Genomic DNA, 22,404 nt, shown 5'->3' with positions numbered 1-22,404 from the left:
AGATTTGTGTGTGCAGAACATATGCGATGTGAGGCCACACAATAATGTTCTACCTGCTTGTGTCAAAAAACAACAAAAACAAAACAAATCAGTGCATTTGGTTGTGGGTAATTTCACAAAAAGTCCTGTATTAATAAAGAATCATTGATCTCCCAAGTGGATTATTTTCCAAGGGGAAGGGTAGTCTTAGCATCATGCTTGTCATGCTAATTATCTCCATGTGGGTGATCCCTTTCCCTTTCTTTATTATTCAGTCATTCTTACTGATCTTACTAACCATTGGGGTTGGGGTTGGCTTGGATTGGTTTTCTCACTAATCCCACTGTCTCTTCATCCCCACACTGATCCTGCTCATGCCATTTTGCTTTTCATCTCCCCAGAACAACTTCATCAACTTGAGTTTCCTTAGGCTGTTCCGAGCAGCCCGCCTCATTAAGCTGCTCCGACAAGGCTACACCATCCGCATCCTACTCTGGACCTTTGTCCAATCCTTTAAGGTAATGATCAAGGACACCTAGTTATTCAGCCTGATACTGTTGGAGATTTGAAGTTGGTGGGAGGGAGGACTAGTAAGAGTACTGAAAATTTAGGGGGTAATGTCTAGAGACATCCATCCTCATCAGTTCACATCTCCATTTCTTTACTATCTATTTTGGTTTGGTCTAATTAAAGTAGTTATTCTACTGTGGATTTTGATTTTGTTGTTCTGATAGCCAGCATGGTGGTCTTTAATTTAAAAAAAAATCACAAGCTCTTTCATGGTGCTGAATTCAAATCATGTTTCATGCACAGTTTTCTATTGTTCACCCTTGTTGGTAGGGAAGGAATCTCAATATAATTTCTGTGTTTGGGTTGGGATATGGAAAGAACTGGAAAAGAGGCAATGCAGCCTACAAGTACTCCTTTTCATTGGACTGGTGGCAGCAGTCAATCTGTAAGATGCAAGGAGTCATATTCCTAGTAAAAGAACTGTGGCAGCATTAACAATATGAAGATTCAAAACAATAAACAACATCTGTGTTCATGTTTTCCCCTCCATTAGGCCCTTCCATATGTGTGCCTGCTGATTGCAATGCTCTTTTTCATCTACGCCATTATTGGAATGCAGGTTAGTACAAGATAGCCACCATCCCATTTTGGGTCTCCCCATGAATGATACAATGTCTCTAGCATGACAGAGGATCAATAACACCATTGGTTATGTGCTGGGGCTTTTCTAACTTGTGAAGTGAGGATTAGTACAGCAGAGGGCTGCCTCCAAGTTATTACAGTTCCTTACAGTACATGTATGGAGGACACATTAAAAGGTCAATATCATCACCATCTTTCCTAGAACAAGCTGAGGTCTCCATAGATGCACAATAAACTCCAATGGGGCCTGGGGAAAGTCTGCTTAGTACCTTTTATTCCCATTTGTATAGCAATATTGTTGGTTGTGAGAAGTGTTTCCAATATAATACAGTATCAGGGTCTCCAATGGAGGAAAAGATCCAGAGAACAATGGCCTCTGCTACCACACAATGATCAGAGGCATCAGAAGACTCTTTGGAAGCTACCTTTGGAAAAGGTCACAATTGTTTTACAGTTGGACCTCCACATTTGCAGCTTTGACTTTTATGGATTTGATTCTCGTCTCTTCTGCCAGTCGAAGGGCACGGTCCAGGAAGGGAGAAGAAAATAGCAGATGTGAACAACTGGCTCCGCAGATGGTGCCGCCAAGAATGATTTGGATTCTTCGATCATGGGCTGCAGTTCCATGAGGAGGGACTTCTTGCAATGGACGGGTTGCATCTCATGCCAGTTGGAAGAAATGTTTTTGCCAACAGTTTCAAGTACTTGATCAGGAGGGCTTTAAACTGAGTTCCGAGGGGAAGGGAGACAATATTAAGGAAGGCGAAAGGGATGGCGAAAATAGTCAAACCGACATAGTGGAAACAAGAAAAAAAGTGCAAGGACCCAACAGTGGGAGGCAAAAAAACTTGCACAGGCAGCAAGTAAAAGGGACCCATGGTCTGCGATGTCTCTACACTAATGCACAGAGCATGGGAAATAAGCAAGATGAACTCGAACTCCTAGTACAACAAAGCAAATATGATATAATAGGCATCACCGAAACCTGGTGGGATGAGTCTCATAATTAGAATGTGGAAATAGAGGGGTATAACATTTTTAAGAAAAATAGGCCAAACAGGAAAGAAAGGAATGGCACTATATGTCAGAGATATTTACACCAGTGAAGAGATCCAGGACATCAATACTGACAGCCAGGTGGACAGCATCTGGATAAAAAATTAAAGGGGAGGGAAACAACAAGGATGTTATGGTAGGAGTTTACTACAGACCTCCAAGTCAGATGGAAGAATTGTATGATGCCTTTCCAGAACAGATGACCACACATTCAGAAAGGAGAGATGTAGTAGTGATGGGCGACTTCAACTATCCTGATATTTGCTGGAAGTCAAACTCAGCAAAATCCTCAAGGTCTAGCAAATTCCTCACTTGCCTGGAAGACAATTTCATTGTCCAAAAGGTGGAAGAGGCAACAAGGGGGTCAGCTATTTTAGATCTGAGCCTAACCAACAAGGATGACTTGGTTAATGGGGTGCAAGTGGTGGGATCATTAGGTGGAAGTGACCATGTTCTCCTGGAGTTTGTTATACAATGGAAAGGAGAAGCCAGGTATAGTCAGACACGCATCCTATACTTTAGGAGAGCGGATTTCAGTAAACTTAGCGAAGTATTGAGGGTGATTCCGTGGTCAGAAATATAAAAGATAAAGGAGTTCAGGATGGATGGGACTTTCTCAAAAGGGAGATACTGAAGGCACAATTTCAAACAGTTCCAGTGAGAATGAAAAACGGGAGGTGTCTCAAGAAACCAGGATGGATGACTAAGGAACTTTCAACTGAGCTAAGTTTAAAACAGAACATGTATAAGAAATGGGAAAGAGGGGAAATCACGAAAAAAGAATTCAAAGAAATAGCAGGCATGTGTAGGGGTAAAGTCAGAAAAGCTAAAGCACCGAATGAACTCAGACTTGCTACAGAGGTTAAGAACAACAAAAGGGGCTTTTTTGGATATGTCCGCAGCAAAGGTAAGAAGAAAATTGTAGGGCCACTGCGTTGAGAAGATGGCAAAATGTTAACAGGGGACATTTGGCAATAATCTTTGAAAACTCCTGGAAAACAGGAGAAATCCCAGCAGACTGGAGGAGGGCAAACACTGTCCCCCATCTTCAAAAAGGGAAAAAAAGAGGATCCCAACAATTATTGTCCAGTTAGTCTGACATCTATACCAGGAAAGATTCTAGAGCAGATAATTAAACAAAGAGTCTTTGAACATCTAGATGGCAATTCCATAATCACAAAAACTCAACATGGGTTTCAGAGAAACAAGTCATGCCAGACAAATCTAATCTCTTTCTTTGATAAAATTACCAGCTTGGTAGATGAAGGGAATGCTGTAGATTTAGTATATCTTGATTTCAGTAAGGCCTTTGACAAGGTTTCCCATGACATTCTTGCAAACAAGCTTCTAAAATGTGGACTAGACAAGGTAACTATTACATGGATTTGTAACTGGTTGACCGGCCAAAGGCAAAGGGTGCTCAACAATGGCTCCTTTTCATCCTGGAGGAAAGTGACCAGTGGGGTCCCACAGGGCTCTGTCCTGGGCCCAGTGCTATTCAACATATTTATCAATTACCTGGATGACAGAATTGGGGGCATACTCATCAAATTTGCAGATGATACCAAATTAGGAGGAGCAGCTAATATCCCAGAGGACAGGATCAAAATTCAAAATGACCTGAATAGACTTGAAAGCTGGGCCAAAGCTAACAAAATGAAATTCAGCACGGAGAAATGTAAGGTATTGCACTTAGGGTGGAAAAATAAAATGCACAAATATAGGATTGGGGACACCTGGCTGAATGAAACTACATGTGAAAGGGATCTAGGAGTCCAAGTAGACCACAAGTTGAACATGTGTCAACAGTGTGATGCGGCAGCTATAAAGGTCAATGCAATTTTAGGCTGCATCAATAAAAGTATAGTGTCTAGATCAAGAGAAGTAATAGTGCCACTGTATTCTGCTTTGGTCAGGCCCCACCTGGAATATTGTGTCCAGTTCTGGGCACCACAATTCAGAAAGGACATTGAGAAACTGGAACGTGTCCAAAGGAGGGCAACTAAAATGGTGAAGGGTCTGGAAACCATCTCCTATGAGGAACGACTTAGGGAGCTGGGGATGTTTAGCCTGGAGAAAAGAAGGTTAAGAGGTGATATGATAGCCCTGTTTAAATATTTGAAGGGATGTCATGTTGAGGAGGGAGCAAGCTTATTTTCTGCTGCTCCAGAGAACAGAACCCGGAACAGTGGATGCAAGCTACAGGAAAAGAGATTTCACCTCAACATTAGGAGGAACTCCCTGACAGTAAAGGCTGTTCGACAGTGGAATGCACTCCCTCGGAGGGTGATAGAGTCTCCTTCCTTGGAGGTCTTTAAACAGAGGCTAGATGGCCATCTGTCGGGGATGCTTTGATTTTGATTTCCTGCATGGCAAGGGGTTGGACTGGATGGCCCTAGTGGTCTCTTCCAACTCTACGATTCTATGATTCTATGATTATTAGCAGTTTTGATTAATATGTTCTTTCTAGGAATCTCTAGGTTCTCTATCACAGCTCTGCCAGACGTTGACCATAGAGTTGTGCTCAAGAACCTAGAAGTTCCTAAAGAAACAATTTCTCTAGGCATTTGTAGGTCCTCCAGCATGATTCTCTGGTCAAATTCTGGCAGATGTTGACCACAAAGTTCTGCTGGAGAACCTATAAATTCCTAGAGAGGTGTTCTCTCTGGTAAAAAGAATTGTGTTTTTTATTTGCAGTTTTTCCACATTAATGAGGTCCTTTACCTCTAACCCCAGCAAATGTGGAAGTCTGACTGTATATTCAAACTGTACGAATCCAGGATAGGCTAGAGGTTTTCATGACCATGGAGAGCTCACTGTGAGAGGGGTTACAAGGCTAAACTGGATGCAAGGCAGCCCAGTGAAAAGAGACCTTTATTCATTGTAGCTTTAAGCTGACAAGAAATTTAAAAATTCAATGACTGTATCTAAACTATAGAATGATAGCAATTTTGATGCTGCTTTAAATATCATGGCTCCATCCTATGAAATCCTGGGATTTGTACTTCAATTAAATATTTAGAATTATTTCATAGTGAGTTTTTGTGCATTCTTCCCTGAACTATAACACTAGCAGAGAATTTTATCAGGGAATCCTAACTGCCTCAGAATCAGGGTTTTAAAAATGGTATCAAACCACTGTGACTTTATACTGTAGCTACACCCTTGGTCCCAGCATGAAATAGGATAGCTTTCACTTTCCAAGGCCTCTGCAGACATGTAAATGATTCCTATCAAGGAATGCTAATATGCCACATAATGTCCAATGCTGCATGATAGATATCTAGCAATACTTCCATTGCTAAATAGCAGCTTGGAGAAAGCTCTTTTCTGAAGATTTTTTTTAAAAAAAAATGAATTCAAAGGCATTTTTGTTCATTTCATTTCTTTCTTTTTTTCTCTTTAGGTGTTTGGTAACATTAGTATTGATATCGATGAAGACATGGCTGAGGATGACAAGCCTGCTATCACTGAGCACAATAATTTCCGCACATTCTTTCAAGCTTTGATGCTTCTTTTTAGGTGAGCCTTTATAGAAGTTACCTCCACACACACACACCATATATATATATATATATATATATATATATATATATATATATCTCCAGGGTTTTTCTGCAATCACTAGGCTCTGATCCACTTATCCTAGCAAAACTCCTGCCTATGTGAAAGTTAGTATTGCCTTCTAAATGTTGAACAGCAGCTTTATTAGACTGGCTGTATTTCCATAATGGATTAGCAACTGCACTGTAAACAACTTCTTCTGTCTATCCTAAAAGTTGTGGAATGACTAGATGATAAGGGGGGGGGGGGGGGAACCTACTTCACTGCAATTTTGGAATGCAGACAAGAGATCTTTATGTACTTTTCAGAACATCCATGTTCTATTCTGGAAATGGCTATTTCACTGGCGTGTGAGTTTGTTGGGCCTTTGGTTGCTGGCTTAATAATGCATCATCTCATGAGGTGGAAACACAGCCACCTTGGCTGTTATCGGTATTCACTGTCTTTTCCAATTTATTCTCCCTTTCCCAGGAGTGCCACTGGTGAAGCTTGGCATGAAATCATGCTTTCCTGTCTGAGTGGAAAGCCCTGTGATGAGAAAGCAGATGTTGAAGGCAATGAGTGCGGCAATGAGTTTGCATACTTCTACTTTGTTTCTTTCATCTTCCTGTGCTCTTTCCTGGTGAGTCTATGAGTTCAAGAGGAATAAAATGGGGATGGAGTCTGAGGAGTAATGCAGGATTCAGCTACATAGATGGAGAGACTTGCTGATGCTGAGAGGTTCAACAGAGGGCCCTTCCAAGGAACTTGTTTTAATAAGCAAAAATTGACGTGCTCATCTTTTCTCAAAGTGAAGCTTCCATTACAGGCATAATGACTGGGGGTCTCTCATTTGAGGACTTCTCCTAGACAACAAAGGGTTAAGTGAGAGGGAGGTGCATGCTAATGAAGGTTGACATCATATTCTAATGAAGAATTACATCACAGCCACCCTGGTTGCCTTGTGCAGAGGGGCGGGATAAAAATAAATTTTATTATTTATTTATTAGTTGGTGCAAATGCTAACTGTACAATTAGCTGGACAGGCCCGGGAACTTTGAGAAATATCCTTCCAGAGGTTATAAAAGGCCTCTGGAGATCATGCGGTTTGAGTCTTTTCCTTTGTGTGGCCTATGTGGCCTTGAGTCTCCTTGGTCTCCCTGCCCAGCTGTTGAGACTCTGTGGGCCCAGAGGCAGACCTAAGGGATGCTGGTCAGAGCTGAGACTATGGAGGCCAAGCTGCTAGCATCCAGGAACATCAAGGACTGCATGCCCATCTGAGATTGTAAGTGAATAGAGACATTTTAGCTAGAATGTATAGGCCTTTTTGGTTTATTTCTTTGACTTGCCTGAAATAACTATTATTTCTGTAACTTACTTCACGTACCTGCAATGCAAGGTGGCCGAAGTGGTATCTAGTTTGCTATAGAACCTGTCTTAGTTGAAATAAACCTTTCTTTAAAAAGTACCTGCTTAACTCACACTCCTTTTACACATGCCTTTGACTTGGTTACTGTTTGGTTATTGCTTTGCTAAGGTTAGCAAGGGGGAAGAGAAACTACAAATCTTGTGCAGAGTCCTGGAGTCTTATCACACTAGACGAATCCTGCTCAGATCAGAAACAGAACTTTAAAAGTAGGAAAAAAACCCACAAATGCAGGATGTTTTCACATGCGTTTGAACTAAACAGCAATAACACGAAAATAAAGCGAACGGAAAGTAGACAAAAACAACACCTTTTTACTTTTGGGAAGTTCCCAAAAGTAAAAAGATGTCTTTTTGTCCACTTTCCATCTGCTTTATTTTCACATTACTGCTATTTGGAGGAAACGTTATCTGAAAAACATTCCGCATTTGTGAGGGTATTGTACTTTTAAATCCAGTTTCTGAGCTGGATTCTTCTAGTGTAATAAGGTCCCTAGTGTGCTGTAAGAGAGTTCATTCCTTATTCACTAGGTGGTGACAGCTACGTTTGGGGTGGTCTCAGAAGGTCCCCTTAGCTCAGGAACAGTGGGGAAGGGTGACCTGAGAGACCAGGGAAATCAATGATTTGCCGAGGGCTAAGAGCCAAGAACAGGGTTGCTGTTTGGCTGCTCGGGCCCAGATCATCACATGGTAGGCAGCGTAGTTGGACTTGCAAGTTATAGTTTTGCTAGGTATGAACAAAGAAAAGTTGTGGATTCTTTTTTCTCTCTCTTTATCCCTCTCTCTTACTTGCCTAGGGGCCAGATTGGATGGGAGTGTGTCTAGGGAGAGGTTGTTTGCTCTGAAGAGTGTGTGCTTGTTTGGTAGAGTCTGTCCTGACTGCCTGCAGTGGCTTGGAGAATCAGAGGACTATTGCCTTGTCTGGATGCTTGGCTAAGAGAAGGAAACTTCCTTATAAGCCAACAGCTGTTTCCACTCACTTTTGTAGTTTTCTTGTTCCCTAGCATGGGGAAAGTGGGTTCTGTGGAGTGTCTGTATAAGAAGGTGCATCTGGGTTTCTTTTTTATTCCCCTCAGTGAGTCTGCTCTTGAGCCAGAGGAAGGGGATGGTGAACCTCTTTGAGGCTCATGGCAGGTTTGTGGCTCTTTTCCTCTGATTCCTGAGGGAGAGGAAGGGTCCTGAGTGGGGACTGGGGGCTTCCATGGCTTGGGCCCCTACATGTTTTGGGCCCAGAGTACTTGAGTGAACGCCTTCTTCCCTATTGTCCGTCCTGCACACTAAGGTCCTCTGGAAGAAATCTATTACAGCCAAAAAAATCTAGGCTAACATCAGTTTCCCAGAGGGCCTTTTCTACTGCTCCAAAACTATGGAACGACCTGCCAGAGGAGATCTGTCATATTTCCACTCTGACAGCTTTTAAGAAAGCACTCAAGACGGATCTCTTCCAGCAGGCCTTTCCAACTTAGTTACCCTCCCCAGATATAGAGATATTTGCCCCCTCATCTGCCTATTCTTCCCCGCCTATTTTTATGTCTATTTATTTTATTTCATTGAATGTTTTTAATGTTATATCATCATTATTTAATTCTGTTTTAATGTTGGGAATGGGGAGGTAGGTTTAGGGTCTGTTTTTTTTATTTTGTATTTTACTGTAACTTGATGTATTTTACTGTTTTAACCCACCCGGATTCTCCATGATTGGGCAGGCAAAAAATAAATCTATATTATTATTATTATTATTATTATTATTATTATTATTATTATTATTCCAGGTAGGCAAGGGTGAGCTGTCTCTCTTGCCTGTATAGTGTTAGAACAGATCATCACAACAGTACAGCAAAAAACAAAAACAAAGTTTCAGTTAATGTTTTCCATTATTATAGAATGTACAATAACAGAACTAGCAGACAGAGGAAGAATGGGGAGGAGGGCATAATTCCTCACACTTTCAGGAGCCATCCACTAACTGACATTGACGAATGCTAAGGCATCCACTCCCACCCCAAAGTCAGCCATCATTTTGTGGCCTCTAACCAAGTTCAGTCCTGACTAAATGTGAGTCTCTAACCAAGCTCAGTCCTCACTGTTCTTTAAAGTGAAAGGAATCTCCTTTTAAGACTTTTTCTAATGTTTCTATAGTTCTGCAAACACTGAGGTTCCCCTAAGCATTCTAATACTTCCTATTTTACACTTATGTCCAGCTAGTGAGCTTCTGATGGTGATCCAGTTAGGTACTGTATGAATCAAATACTGGATTAGACAGGCCATTGGATCCTTCTTATGTGTTCATATTCTCATGGATGGGGCTACTTCAGATACATAAGGCCCAACACTCTGAGAAAAACGTTTGGTATTGTATGGTGCCTTGATTTTGCACCACAGAGAGAAATTGTCAATCAAGAGGCAAGCTCAGGCTTTGAATCCATCACAGCACCTTTCCTTTTATTATGGACACTCCTCAGTTAATGAGCAGGCAGTCTTATAGCTGCAAAAAAGATTTGCCTCTGCACCTCCCAAGTATTATCTTTAGAGGCCGCAACCATGGGTGGATAATTTGAAGTGGGCAAACTTCTTGGCCTTGTGACAAATTATGGAAATGTTTAGGTAAAAGAGTATATGTAAGTAAATGGAAACCTTTTTGTTCCTTTTCTATGGTTATTTCAGGTGTGAATATGCTGTTGTTATATTTATCAGTCTGCATGTTTGTGAATATTTTTACATCTGTCCTTATTAATATGTACGGTCACCCCTCCTTTCTCACAGGCTTGATGTCCACAGTCTTGAATATTCACGGAGGGGTGACTTCTGTTATTTTTAATGGGGGGCACCCCATGGTGCATCCCCCACGTGTCCCATTCAAAACTATGAATATACGCAAGTCTCCATTTCTGCGGGGGGGGGGGGGGGTCCAGAACAGATCCCCATGAAAACAGAGGGCCAACTGAATAATTAGTGTGTGTGTGAAGTTGTGTACCACCTATTGTTAGTTGATCCTTGTTACTTGCTTCTTAAACTCGCATAATAATAACAACCACAATAATAATAATAATAATAATAATAATAATTTATATTTCACTTAATCTCAGGGAATCCAAGCATAGACTTTGTCTTTGTGTCACTCTTTTGATATAAATATTATCATCATCATCATCATTATCAGTGGTGGTGGTGGTAGTATTGGAATCTTCTGTTATCTAACCTATCTGTTTGTGTCTCCCCTGCTTCTTTGACATGGCAGATGTTGAACCTTTTTGTGGCTGTCATCATGGACAATTTTGAATATCTGACCCGTGACTCCTCCATTTTGGGGCCCCACCACTTGGATGAGTATGTACGTGTGTGGGCTGAGTATGACCCTGCTGCCTGGTAAGGACACAAGATACCTTTCATCTCCCAGTACTGACGTCAGACCCATTGCCCCAGCCCCCATAAAAGTATGGGGAAATGAATCAGATTGAGCCAGGAGTGGGGACAAACCAAAAGGGCAAGTGGAGCAGCAGAGGGAGAAGTAGTAAATCTTAGCAGCTTGGGAAGGAGGCAGGAATCTGAGATTTCTGTGCTCAAATCTAATACAAAATTGGGGGTAAGTTGTTAGAAAGAGGAAGGCAGTGAAAATTAATATTCCTGGGTTCTCTTTGTTACCTGCATGCTGGAGGGGTATCAGGCTGAAAGGAGTATCAACCCCTGGGTTCACAATCCACTTGTGAGAGAGAAATGGACTAGATCAGTGGGGCAAGAAGGAGTTGAGACTCCTTAGTCCTGTTCACAGAAGAGTATGATCATATTTGGTCTGTTCTGATTGAGCAAAAGTATGAAACTGCCTTGAGAGAGATAGTCATTATCAGATGTGCTGTGAGGACAAGACAGCCAGAGACTGGAGCCATTGCCTCTGTTTGCATGCAGCTCCATTGTGAGTCACCCCCTTCCCAAAATCTGAGCTCCAGTCATTATGGAGCTGTGGCCTCTGCCACTCACTCTGCCATTCCCATTTCCATTCCTGTTGGCTAATTTCTGTGGGTCTTACTAGAAACAAGTGAATGGAAGATGTTGATGTGGGGTTCATCGCTTATTAACATTTCCTCTTTTAATTTTAGGTTTTTGCAGCTGGATTCTGTCATGTCCACACACACACATACACACACACACACTCTCTCACACACACTCATTACCCTATCTGTTCAAAGGGCATGATATTTGTCCCTTTGCTCCCAGAGAGGTTCCTTGCTATTTCCCTATGCTGTTGTGTGGGCTACCTTACCCCCTATATTAGGAAGATTGGTTAACCATGCTAGCAACAGATATTAATGGTTTCAGTGAAGTCTCTGGTAGTAGCCATGCTTCATGCTTTCTCCCACGTTAGCAAAAACTGAGCCAAAGAAGGGCTACTAAGGTACTTATGATGCAGCCTGCACTAGATATTATGTATTGTTTAGCAGTAAGGATGCACAGTAGCTCTGTCAGAAATAAATGACACACTGCTTATCATTCTGGATGTAGAGAGGGGTGTGTATGCATGCGTGTGTGCGTGTGTGCCTGCTAGGGTCTGGCCTTCCATTCTAGTGTGTAATACCATTCTTATAATTTTGTTTATGGTTTGCTGGGGAGGAGGCCAGGCACTCTGCTGTTGCAAGTAGACGGAGTCAGCAGAGTTGTGGTAACTGACACCTAGCAGAAGGTCCACCCAGCTTTCTCTTGACATTGTTTGTCATCCCTGTGCCCTGTTGAGAGTGAATGCCCGTTGTGTCCAGGTTTAATGTGTTCGTTTACACTGCCAGCCCTAACTGGCAAACCCTGCCAAGCCCAGCTGAGGGAGTGTCTATGAGGGAGACGGTGCTGTGCAGGGGCAGGAATTCAGGTCTGCCCCCACCTGAGCACTGGTTTCTCTTGCACACATTAATTGTTAATAGTCCTAATGAAAAGAAAGGGACCAAAATATTTGTGCAGATCCTCAAATCCCTGGCACAAACACTGGTTTAAAGAGGCTGTTGGAAATTTTAGACAGGCAGCAATACCTAGTGCTAACAAAAAAAAGTTCTCTAAGTTGGAACCCCATATCCCAGGTCTCAGTGATCAGCTCAGGCTTGACACTTGGTTAAATGAAACCTTATATTCCCAGCCTGTTTTCTCCTCTGTATCCATTAATGTAAAGAGTACTGGCTCACCTCCCTCTCCAACCCCCCCAAACCCAGTGCTGATAAGAAAACTTATAAAGCTGCACCAAAACCCTCTGTGCAAAGTCCTAAGAGGTCCCTTTCCTCCTACTGCAGCTCATGGGAATGTTCAGCACTTCCATATAACCTGAGAGAGGTGGTATGGCTGGACTTAAGGTCTTTCTCTAACCAGCAGTCCTGCTATGTTCTGTGTGTACATGACAGTATATGTGTTTCTCTTGCCCTGTAGCGTCTGCACTAACCCCCATGTATTCTTCTTGCAGTGGCCGAATTCATTATAAGGATATGTACAGTTTATTACGTGTAATATCTCCCCCCCTGGGCTTAGGCAAGAAATGCCCTCATAGGGTTGCTTGCAAGGTTTGACTTACACTAAAACCTGCTAGCATCAACGGAATGAATGTTGCTTATGGTTTCTTTAATATATATATTTCATATATATATATATATATATATATATCTGTATCTGTTCACATATCTATCTATATATTGCACTTGGAAGAGTAATTTAGTAATGTAATTAGCCAACAGAATGCGTGAAATGATGCTGCCACCCAAACCAGTAACGCATGGAACATACCAGTTATCTTGAACCATTTCTGCTTGCTGTTAGCTGGAGCTAGGCCTGGAGGGTTCTATGAGTCTCTCTATACCCACCTCCGCCACCCTCTGCACATTAATACTTCATCTGGGGAGGACAGAGACTCCATTGACACCTCTGCCATTTCTCCTTTCCTTCCTTCCCTTGTTTCTTTCCACCCTCCCTTTCCCTCCACCTTCTCTCCCTGTAGTATCCCCTCCTCCCACATTGGCAAAGAGGGGCTTCCTCATCTCAATCTGTCTTTCTTTCTCCTTCTCTCCCTTTTCTGTGGTTCTTAATTATGAAGTGGGCCTGACTCTTCAATCCTTGTCCTGATAAACCCATGGGGATTTTGGTCTGCATTATAAATCTCATAGACTGAGAAAAACAATGGGGCACATATTTAAATTAAATCTGTTCCCTCTTGTGGTGGAAGCATTAACTCTAAAAGTCTTGAGTATGTGCTTATGCATTTTGCTGGGTCACAGACACAGTTTAAGGAACTATCCCTCTGCTCTAGTCATCCATGAAGACCAAGCATATTCAAAGTCTTTGCTGACAAGCAGCACAATAATCTTTACATTTTTATCTTCCATTTTTTTTCCTTTTCCAATTGATTTCCAACTTTTTTCTCTTCTTTGCATCTCTCTCTCTCTCCTATTTTTCCGTGTATTTTTTCTTTTAAAATTATAATTATTATTTTTGGTGTGTTTTTTTTTTAATTTTTTGCTCCCAGGGGCCGGATGACTTTCATGGACATGTATGAGATGCTGAGACATATGTCTCCACCCCTGGGGTTAGGGAAGAAATGCCCAGCCCGTGTTGCTTATAAGGTAGAATATTTTTAAAGAAATAAACAACAAATATATCTATCTATCTATCAAGTCAGCTTCATTTTTACCTTTTTCTCCCCGAAGGATAAAAAAATTTAACCTATAATTTTTGTACATTTCTTCCCCCTTCCCTTCCAATCTAATTTCTTGAGCAGTAACAGTGTGTCCATTCAGTACTGTTAGCGTTCCATGTTTCAGAGACTCCATTATGGCCAGTAGATGTGGGGCGGGTAAGAAACAAGACCAAGGTGCATGTTTCAATTTAAAATTCCCATCAAAATGCCACAAACCCATCTTTCCATATCTAGCAGAAGAGACATTGCTCTAAAAAGTTTGATTTTCCATTCCTCTTGCCACCCTCCAGACCATCTGAACAGCTGTGATTGCTCTGAAGGTGCATCTGCACTGTAGAAATAATGAAGTTTGATACCACTTTAAGTACTGTAGATCCATCCTATGGAATCCTGGGATCTGTAAAAGGTTTTTACCTTTCCCTGCCAAAGAGTACAGGTACCACACAAAACTACAAATCCCAAGATTTTGTCAGATCTTGCCATGACAATTAAAATTATGTCAAACTGCATTATTTCTCCAGTGTGGATGTACCCTGAGACTACCTAGGCAATACACATACCCTCAAATGAATTGGGAATAACAGAGCCGGAAGGGGAAGAGAGATCAAAGACCCAAAATAGTTTAAATGAAAAATAAGAACTTTTGTAAATTTATGAGGATCAAAAAGAAAAAACTCCAATTGATATTAAAATCTAGTTAACATTTATGTCCAAGAAACACTGAAAAATAGTGTTATCTCTATCAGATTATTCTTAGTTTGTGGTATACTTAGGATTGTAGTCATCATAGAATATTTCCCATATATGCCGTTGAACAATGTTGCCAGTAACAAGATGTTCACTCTCCACTCTCCACTTTGAATTGAATCCTTCAATTGAAATTTAAGTTTCTATGGTTTTATTGTGCACACAAATGTAACAGTTTCCAGGACCTAAGACCCTGTTAAGGCTTTCACAATACAAATAAATCCTTCCCAATAGCTATTAATCCACCTCCACTAAGTAATGTAAGGTGAGGTGACATGAAGTGAGTTTTTAGTGTACAAAGGCTGAAGCAGATTCTTCAGACATCATGCCAGAATGCCTGCACGAAGACCTATATTTACTTCCTCAGTGCCTGAAGAATATCCAGGAAACTATTTGGGATAGTTTTTTATGGGTTTTTCAAGCTATGTGGTCATGTTCTAGAAGAGATTCTTCCTCACTCAGCAAATGCAAATGGGAAACCACACAGAGTCAAGGGCTTTCCCAGCAGATAATAATCACCAATTAGCAGACACTAATCCTCTTTTGCACTAGCCTCCCAGCCTGAGGCCTGCCATCAGCAACAGAACAATACACATGCAAATCACTTCTGCATTCCCAGGCTCACACAGTGTGTGTGTGTGTGTGTGTGTGTGTGTATATATATATATATATATATATATATATATATACATACACACACACACATATACATACACACACACACACACACACACACACGCTGGCGAAACGTCAGGAAGAAACTCTTCTAGAACATGGCTACATAGCCCAAAAAAACCCACAAAAAACTATGGATGCCGGCCATGAAAGCCTTCAAATTCATATTTGGGATAAATTCTGGATTAGAGATGGTCCCATGAATACCAGATTGTAGTGAAAATCTAAATAATTGCCTTGTGCCAACATCTGTGTTTTCTTTCTCAACATCCAAAAGGCATCCAGGAAATTGATCCAGATATATTGTAGATTAGAATTGGTCCCATGCAAACACACTGGATTGTAGTGAGAATCTGAAGATGATTCCAACTAGGAGTGAAAGGTGCAATTATCAAAGGTTGCTGGTATTAGGCTACCTACTGGTCTTGTTTATGAATTCAGCTTTGTTTTCATCATATTCCAAGACAGCAAGAAATAAAATGCAAACAAGGCAGTGAAATGGCATATTCTCTTCACTTTTTGGTCCTCAGCCTTCTGAAACAAAAGTTGAATATCATTCCAACTGAGCATCAGACTAACAAATTTTGTAGTGTAGTGGTTTGAGTGTTGGACTAGGACTCTGAAGAACAGGGTTTGAATCTCCACTCAGTCATGGAATCCTACTGGATGACCTTGGGCAAGTCACACTCTCTCAAGTCCAGTACAGACTGCCGGAAAGTGGCGGTCTGGGGCCAATTTTAGGGCTTGGGAGTTCAGAGCACCGCCGAGCCCTACCATGTGCCGGCGGTGCCATCATGGCTTGGTCCCGTCCATATGGAGGCTGCCATGATGACTCAAGTGTGGCGTAGCATCTAAACATCGCCGTGCCGCGCTGTGCCACATGTGCATCATCGCTGTGCGTGAGTGAGCCATTGGCGGGTTCCTTTTTAGTCCATTTGCTTGCTGTAGCCTCTGTCAGGAGTAAAAATGTGCGGCTTCAGTCCGCCCTTTTGGGACAGTCTGTCAACCCCTCAGTCTCAGGGGAAGGCAACAACAAACCTCCTCTGATCCAAATCTTGCCAGGTTGGCCTTAGGGTTGCCATAGCTCAGAAACAACTTGAAAGCATTCACTAATGACAACAGCCATGATTCATGCTGTATGACCCTAGTGTGTTCACTTAAAAAATAACCCATGTAAAATTATAGTGTAAGGCAGGGGTAGGAATTATGTGTGTTGCATGTGCTCCCCACCTTTCCACTGTGGGAGGTGCTTTAAGCTTTTGCTCCACTGCCATCCCAATAAGAATCAATCCTCCTGTAGTTTCAGTGGGAAAGTTAACAACAACAAATGATCACTTGGGGCCCGCTGTTCCCCAACTTTAGTCTAATTATATCTGATTTGGCCTTTATTTTGAGTTATACATACTCAATTTGAATATTAAATAGTGTGCTGAACCAATACACAATTAGCTTCCCATCCTGCTATGTACTTTTCATCATCAAGTGAAATTGCTTGATTAGTCTAAGCAAATTAAATTTTGTTTACTATTTATGTTCTCACATAGCAATATGGCAGGCATGGTTACTGCCATCTGCATTCAGATGGCACCTCTATGTTGTGCAGTTTAGTAATGAGGATAGTGTTAATATCCATAAATAAGCTAGAGAAACAAAGAGTAGAACAAAAGAAAACTGTATTTTGAAAAGTCTTCAAAACTCTCCTGTACAACAATGGAGAGATCTCTTGGAACTGCCCACCAGCTGTCATTGGGGCATATCATCAGATTACAAACTGTTCAGCATTACAAGCATTACAGATAAAAAGATCTATATTATTGCAAAAGCAGGAATGCAAAAAAAAAAAAAAAAAAAACCCAGTACTGCAGGCAAAAGGATATTGCATTGCATAGGATCTACAATAATCCTTGGATCTATCATTTGTACTATTGTAACCATGCTGAGCCTGCTAGTTCACTGGTCTGCTATTGAGATCAGTGAGTATCAGTATGAGAATTGGCATCATGGTTGGTAGGCGTTAGTGTGGTTTACACTTGAGAAATTATCCATCTGAAAATGAATTAAAACTGTCTTCACTTGGCAAAGTTTGTATTTTAGTTGTGAGAGCCAGCATGGTGTAAAAACTTGAACAATGGATTATGACTCTGGAGACCAGAGTTCAAATCCCCCTTCATCCATGGAAACTTACTGGGGGCCTTGGACATGTCATAGTTTCACAGCCTCAGAGGAGGACAAAGTAACAAATCCCTCTCAACAAATCTTGCCAAGAAAATACTGTTTGCTTTAAGGTCACCACAAGTTAGAAATGACTTGAAGGCACACAACAACAACAACAAGTGTATTTATTAGTTCCAAATTCTATGTTGCTTTCAACAAAACTGCAGAGATCAGACTGAGATAAGTGGATTTGCTTAAAGCTCTGTGCTAGTTCAAAACCCTATAGAGTAGAGCTTCAGTCATTCACCTTTGGTACAGCTGCCAGTTAAGTATAGCCTAGCAGTGTAGGACTATGCACATTTTCTATTATGCATGCCAGAGCACTGGGATACATGTCCAGGTTAAACTTCTGCTTGAGAAGCAGCTGTGGCTCCATATAAGAACTTGTCTTCATCTACTTAACTTCCTCAGAGTTAGTTATTTTACTGTCAAGATTGCTCACTCATACCCTTCCGGCTGGCTGTAAAATGTTAGGGCGAAAATGTTTTCATTGTTTTTCTAATTGTTCTTTTGATCTCTTCAAATCACTTAAAACAGATGCCCACACCTTTTCACAGCTTCTGCCTCCATAATGATGTAATTCCCTATGAAAGAACACAACCTTAGGGGAAGTAGTTAATTGTTCTTTAAAAAAAATTACCTACTTTTCTCTCCACCCCTTCTCTCTGCTGCTTCATGCCTCCTTCTCTGTCAATGCAATTCTAACCTGTCAGAAGCTTTTCCCCCCTCTGCCCCACCCAATATTTCCATATTTGAGACCTAATCCTCTTATGCACCTCAGTAGCTGATCCATCACTACATCTTCTTTCTCCTTACCTTCCACAACTCTACCACTCACTATTCAGCAACCTAAAGCTTCCCTGTGACCTTTTCCTAGTGTGTATGTGTGAGTGTGTACCATCTTACCTTCACCTCAGTCAACAATTGGTTTCCTCTTGCTGATTCATGGCACAGCTATTGAAATGTTCACTTTCACTTGAATGGAAGGGACTTTGGGATTTTGCAGTGGTTGCGAGTGGATATTTAACTGCAAGTTTATCAGTAGGGATAAAATTTTAGTTCAGGAGTCAGTGTAGTCAGTTGGATTAGCTGCACAAATGTTACAATGAACATGTCACTAGGTGATTAGAAGGGAAAGGCTGGGGAAGAAAAAAGCTGCAGGAAGAGTGAGGACAAAGAATCGCATATCCAGGACCCCCGGATATGAACAACTATAGGCCAGTCTCTTTGTTGCCATTCTTGAGCAAGGTAATCAGGAGGGCGGTTACTCTTCAACTCCAAGCTGTCTTGGCTGAAACCGATTATCTTGACCCATTTCAAACTGGCTTCAGGACAGGCTTTGAGGTTGAGAGTGCCATGGTTGCCTTGACCGACGATCTGCGTCTGAACATCAACAAGGGCAGTGTGACCCTGTTGGTGCTTTTAGATCTCTCAGCAGCTTTTGACACAATAGATCATGGCATCCTCTTGGATCGCCTGAGGGGATTCGGAATTGGAGGTACTGCATTGCAGTGCCTCCATTCCTTCCTCTCAGGCAGATCCCAGAGGGTGATGCTCAGGGACAGTTGCTCCAATAAAAAGGAGCTCACCTGTGAAGTCCCACAGGGTGCTATCCTATCCTCGATGTTGTTCAACATCTATATGAAGCCACTGGGTGAGATCATTCGGAGTCATGGAGCTGGGTGTTATCAGTATGCTGATGACACTCAAATCTATTTCTCCATGTCTCGTTCATCGACCTCGAATTCTGATGGCATCTCCTCTCTCAATGAATGTCTTCGGGCAGTAATGGGCTGGATGAAGAAAAACAGATTGAGATTGAATCCAGACAAACGGAGGTGCTCACATTAGTGGCCCCAAAACCAAGAATCGGGTTGCAACCTCCGGTCCTGGACGGGGTCACACTCTCCATCAAGGACTGTGTTCGCAGTCTGGGGGTGCTCCTTGATTCATCGCTCCTGATGTCGAATCAGGTAAATGCGAAAGTCAAGAACGCTTGTTATCAGCTTTGGCTGATACGCCAGCTGCGCCCTTTCCTGGAAGTAAGGGATCTTGAGACTGTTATCCACGCGCTGGTAACCTCATGTCTAGATTTCTGTAATGCTCTCTACATGGGGCTACCCTCGTACTTGGTCCGGAAACTGCAACTAGTACAGAATATGGCAGCCAGAGTAATTTCCAGAACATCTAGGAGAGACCATATTACTCCGGTTTTAAAGTCCCTCCACTGGCTGCCTATTAGTTTCCGGGCCCAGTACAAGGTGTTGGTTATTACCTTTAAAGCCCTAAATGGCTTGGGTCCAAACTATCTTTGGGACCGCATTTTCCCCTATAATCCTCCCCGCGCACTCCGCTCCTCTGGGAGAGGCCTACTTCAGCCACAAACATCTAGGCTTTTGGCTACCTCCCAGAGGGCATTTTCCATCGTCGCCCCCAAACAGTGGAATGGCCTGCCAGATGAGATCCGTCTGCTTACATCCTTAGACAGCTTTAAAAAGGCTGTTAAGACAAATCTCTTCCGGCAGGCATTTCCAGAATAGAGAACCCGGCCTCAGGAAACTCCTATAAATAGATACCGCCGCTCCCATTGATTATTGTCATGTTGTTTGACCCTTGGGTCAGTTTTAACTTGTATGGTTTTAATTATTTATTAGATTTAATACCTTTTCAAGGGGGGAGGGTACTAGGGATTTGATATGTTTTGCATTTTTAACTTGTTAGTGGTCCCGACTGTTCTCAGAGGGGCGGGATACAAATAAATTTTATTATTATTATTATTATTATTATTATTATTATTATTATTATTATCATCTCAGGGGAAAGCAGCAAGGAATAATAAAATGTTTCAAAAGAGTAATGGTGAGTAGAAGGTAATGCTTGCAACTGAGGCTCTTCAGATGGAGGACTGTACTATCCTTTCTGTAAGATGCTTCATCCATTTCTGTCTCCTACAACTAAAAATAAGTAGCACTTTGGAGGAGGAGGAGGAGACCAGTACCCTGTGCTGAGGTCCTCAAAGGCCTGGGAGAGGAATTAAAGATCCTCTTAATCATCCTGCTTTGCTAATGGAGAAGCTACCTGGGAGGGTTCAAATTACCTACAATATTAGAAGTGCCATCCCATCCATCTGCTCTCTGATGGATGGTACTTAAAATGTGATTCTACCATTCCCTTATGTTTACTGCATTTCTAAGTTGCCACCAAGAAAAACCAAAGATAGCCATGATGTTTCAGAGACAAATGCTAAAAAATCCCTAAATTAACTTTATTAAGGGCACATCCAGACTGATTAAAATACCACCAAGTCCCAGATTTTATTCCAGTTCTTTCTGATTTTATTTTGTAGATGCTTACATACTTTGTTTATCTCAGAATATTTTCTATCAGCTCACAATAGAACGAGAGACTTTATATACCCCACGTCAGTTTATTTTGACCCCCCGTAAAATCGGAAAGAACAAGAACAAAACCTGGGCCTTTTCAATTTGTCTAGATTTGTCTTGCATTCGGAAGAATTCAAAAGCTTGATGGAACATCATGTGATTCATCTAACCCTGCTCCACTTTGCCCCATCCTTTCAGTGAAATATATTCTGGTCTCAACAGACAACATATCCTCTATTCCTAGATAACAAAACCAGATGGCTCTCAGTCCAGGTCACCTTGCAGGGAGAAAGCCCTGCTTTTCCACTGAATGGAGGAGGAAGTTCTCTCTGTCACAATGCAGGTTGTAGCAGGCATCTCTGATCTTAGGGCCAGTTTTCCCAGAAGGTATACACTTCACCCAGGGCAATGGACCTTATAGTCGGCATTGTTTCAGATTATCCAAATATTATTCGGCATGATGGCAGTATATATGTTTACTTCTTAGTCCAACCCCAAACTGGCAAGATCTTACACCCAGTTTCTGAACTCTCAGATTTGTCTATCAGGGACCACATTTTTCCTTTAACACTGTGTGATCCTTCCCTTGGATCCTTCCTTCCTTCCTTCCTTCCTTCCTTCCTTCCTTCCTTCCTTCCTAAGGTGCTGTCTCATTTTCATGTTTCACAGGAGATCATTTTACATCCTTGTTCCATAAACCATCTCACCAGGGCAAATGATGGCATACAATTGGATGTAAGGTGGAGCATAAGATCTGTGTTGTCAAAACTAGGCCCTTTAGAGTAACTGATTTGCTTTTTGTCTCCTTTATCCCTACTTCCCTAGGAAGGAAGGCTTCAAGATCAACTGTTGTCAGATGGATCAAAGCCTATATAGCCAAGACCTATAATCTAGTGAAGGTTCTCCACCTAACCAACATCATTGCTCATTCAACATAGGCCACTACCATTTCAGTGGCCTTATCTTCCAATGCCCATCTTATTGATACCTGAAAAGCAGCCACCTAGAGCACTCCTTCTGCCTTCATTTAACATTGCAAGATTGATAAATTCAGGCCAGCTGATGCTACTTTTTCTAGGAAGGTGATCCAGGACGTGATCCAGCCACATGCAGTCTTTGTTACTGGGGAGGCTTAGGTATGTCCACTTTGTGTGGCTTTTCCCTCTCACCAGCCCAGAGAATGCCACATTGATTACTTATTGTGAAGATACATTCTGGATTGGTGGAGAAAAGAACTCAATCTCTCCTTTCATGGCTACTTATCTGTACATTGTAAGGATGCTTGGAGCAGAAGCAAGCTCCTGTTTTCTATTTTTGTTTGCTGTCTTGTTTTTTTATAATCCGCTGCTTGGCTAGATCATGAACTGGTAAGGCAAGATAGCTGCTCCCTAAGAGAGTTTGATGATAATGTCATCATCTGCTATATCTTCCTGTTCTGGACAGTGATAGGGTGAAGTGCACTTTGTGTGGATTTGTCTTCTCTACCAACCCATAGTGCACTTTTGCAGTAAGCACCCAATGTGGCAATGTCTCCTGAGCCTCACAATAAATACAATAATCTACTTCAAGAGT

General features: G+C 41.8%; 1 protein-coding gene across 8 annotated transcripts in view; it reads left to right on the top strand.

The window, feature by feature from the left end:
* The window catches only part of CACNA1A (calcium voltage-gated channel subunit alpha1 A), a 446,503-nt gene that overhangs the window by 352,890 nt on the left and 71,209 nt on the right, over positions 1-22,404 (top strand). For 5 of the 8 annotated variants that reach the window (XM_089532659.1, XM_089532678.1, XM_089532668.1 and 2 more), the window contains 6 exons: positions 381-497; positions 1,043-1,108; positions 5,594-5,709; positions 6,223-6,373; positions 10,394-10,521; positions 13,643-13,739. In XM_089532659.1, coding sequence (XP_089388785.1) covers positions 381-497; positions 1,043-1,108; positions 5,594-5,709; positions 6,223-6,373; positions 10,394-10,521; positions 13,643-13,739 — 675 coding nt within the window. Of the gene's footprint in view, positions 1-380; positions 498-1,042; positions 1,109-5,593; positions 5,710-6,222; positions 6,374-10,393; positions 10,522-12,589; positions 12,687-13,642; positions 13,740-22,404 lie in introns of all 8 variants that reach the window. The other 3 variants (XM_089532648.1, XM_089532688.1, XM_089532710.1) reach the window with 1 other exon arrangement.

Source organism: Sceloporus occidentalis, unplaced genomic scaffold (genome assembly GCF_023333645.1).
Source record: "Sceloporus occidentalis isolate IW3139 unplaced genomic scaffold, rSceOcc1.0.p SCAF_1, whole genome shotgun sequence".
NCBI lineage: Eukaryota > Metazoa > Chordata > Lepidosauria > Squamata > Phrynosomatidae > Sceloporus > Sceloporus occidentalis.
The sequence above is the reverse complement of the archived record's forward strand: the minus strand, read 5'-3'. Positions and strand labels throughout refer to the sequence as shown.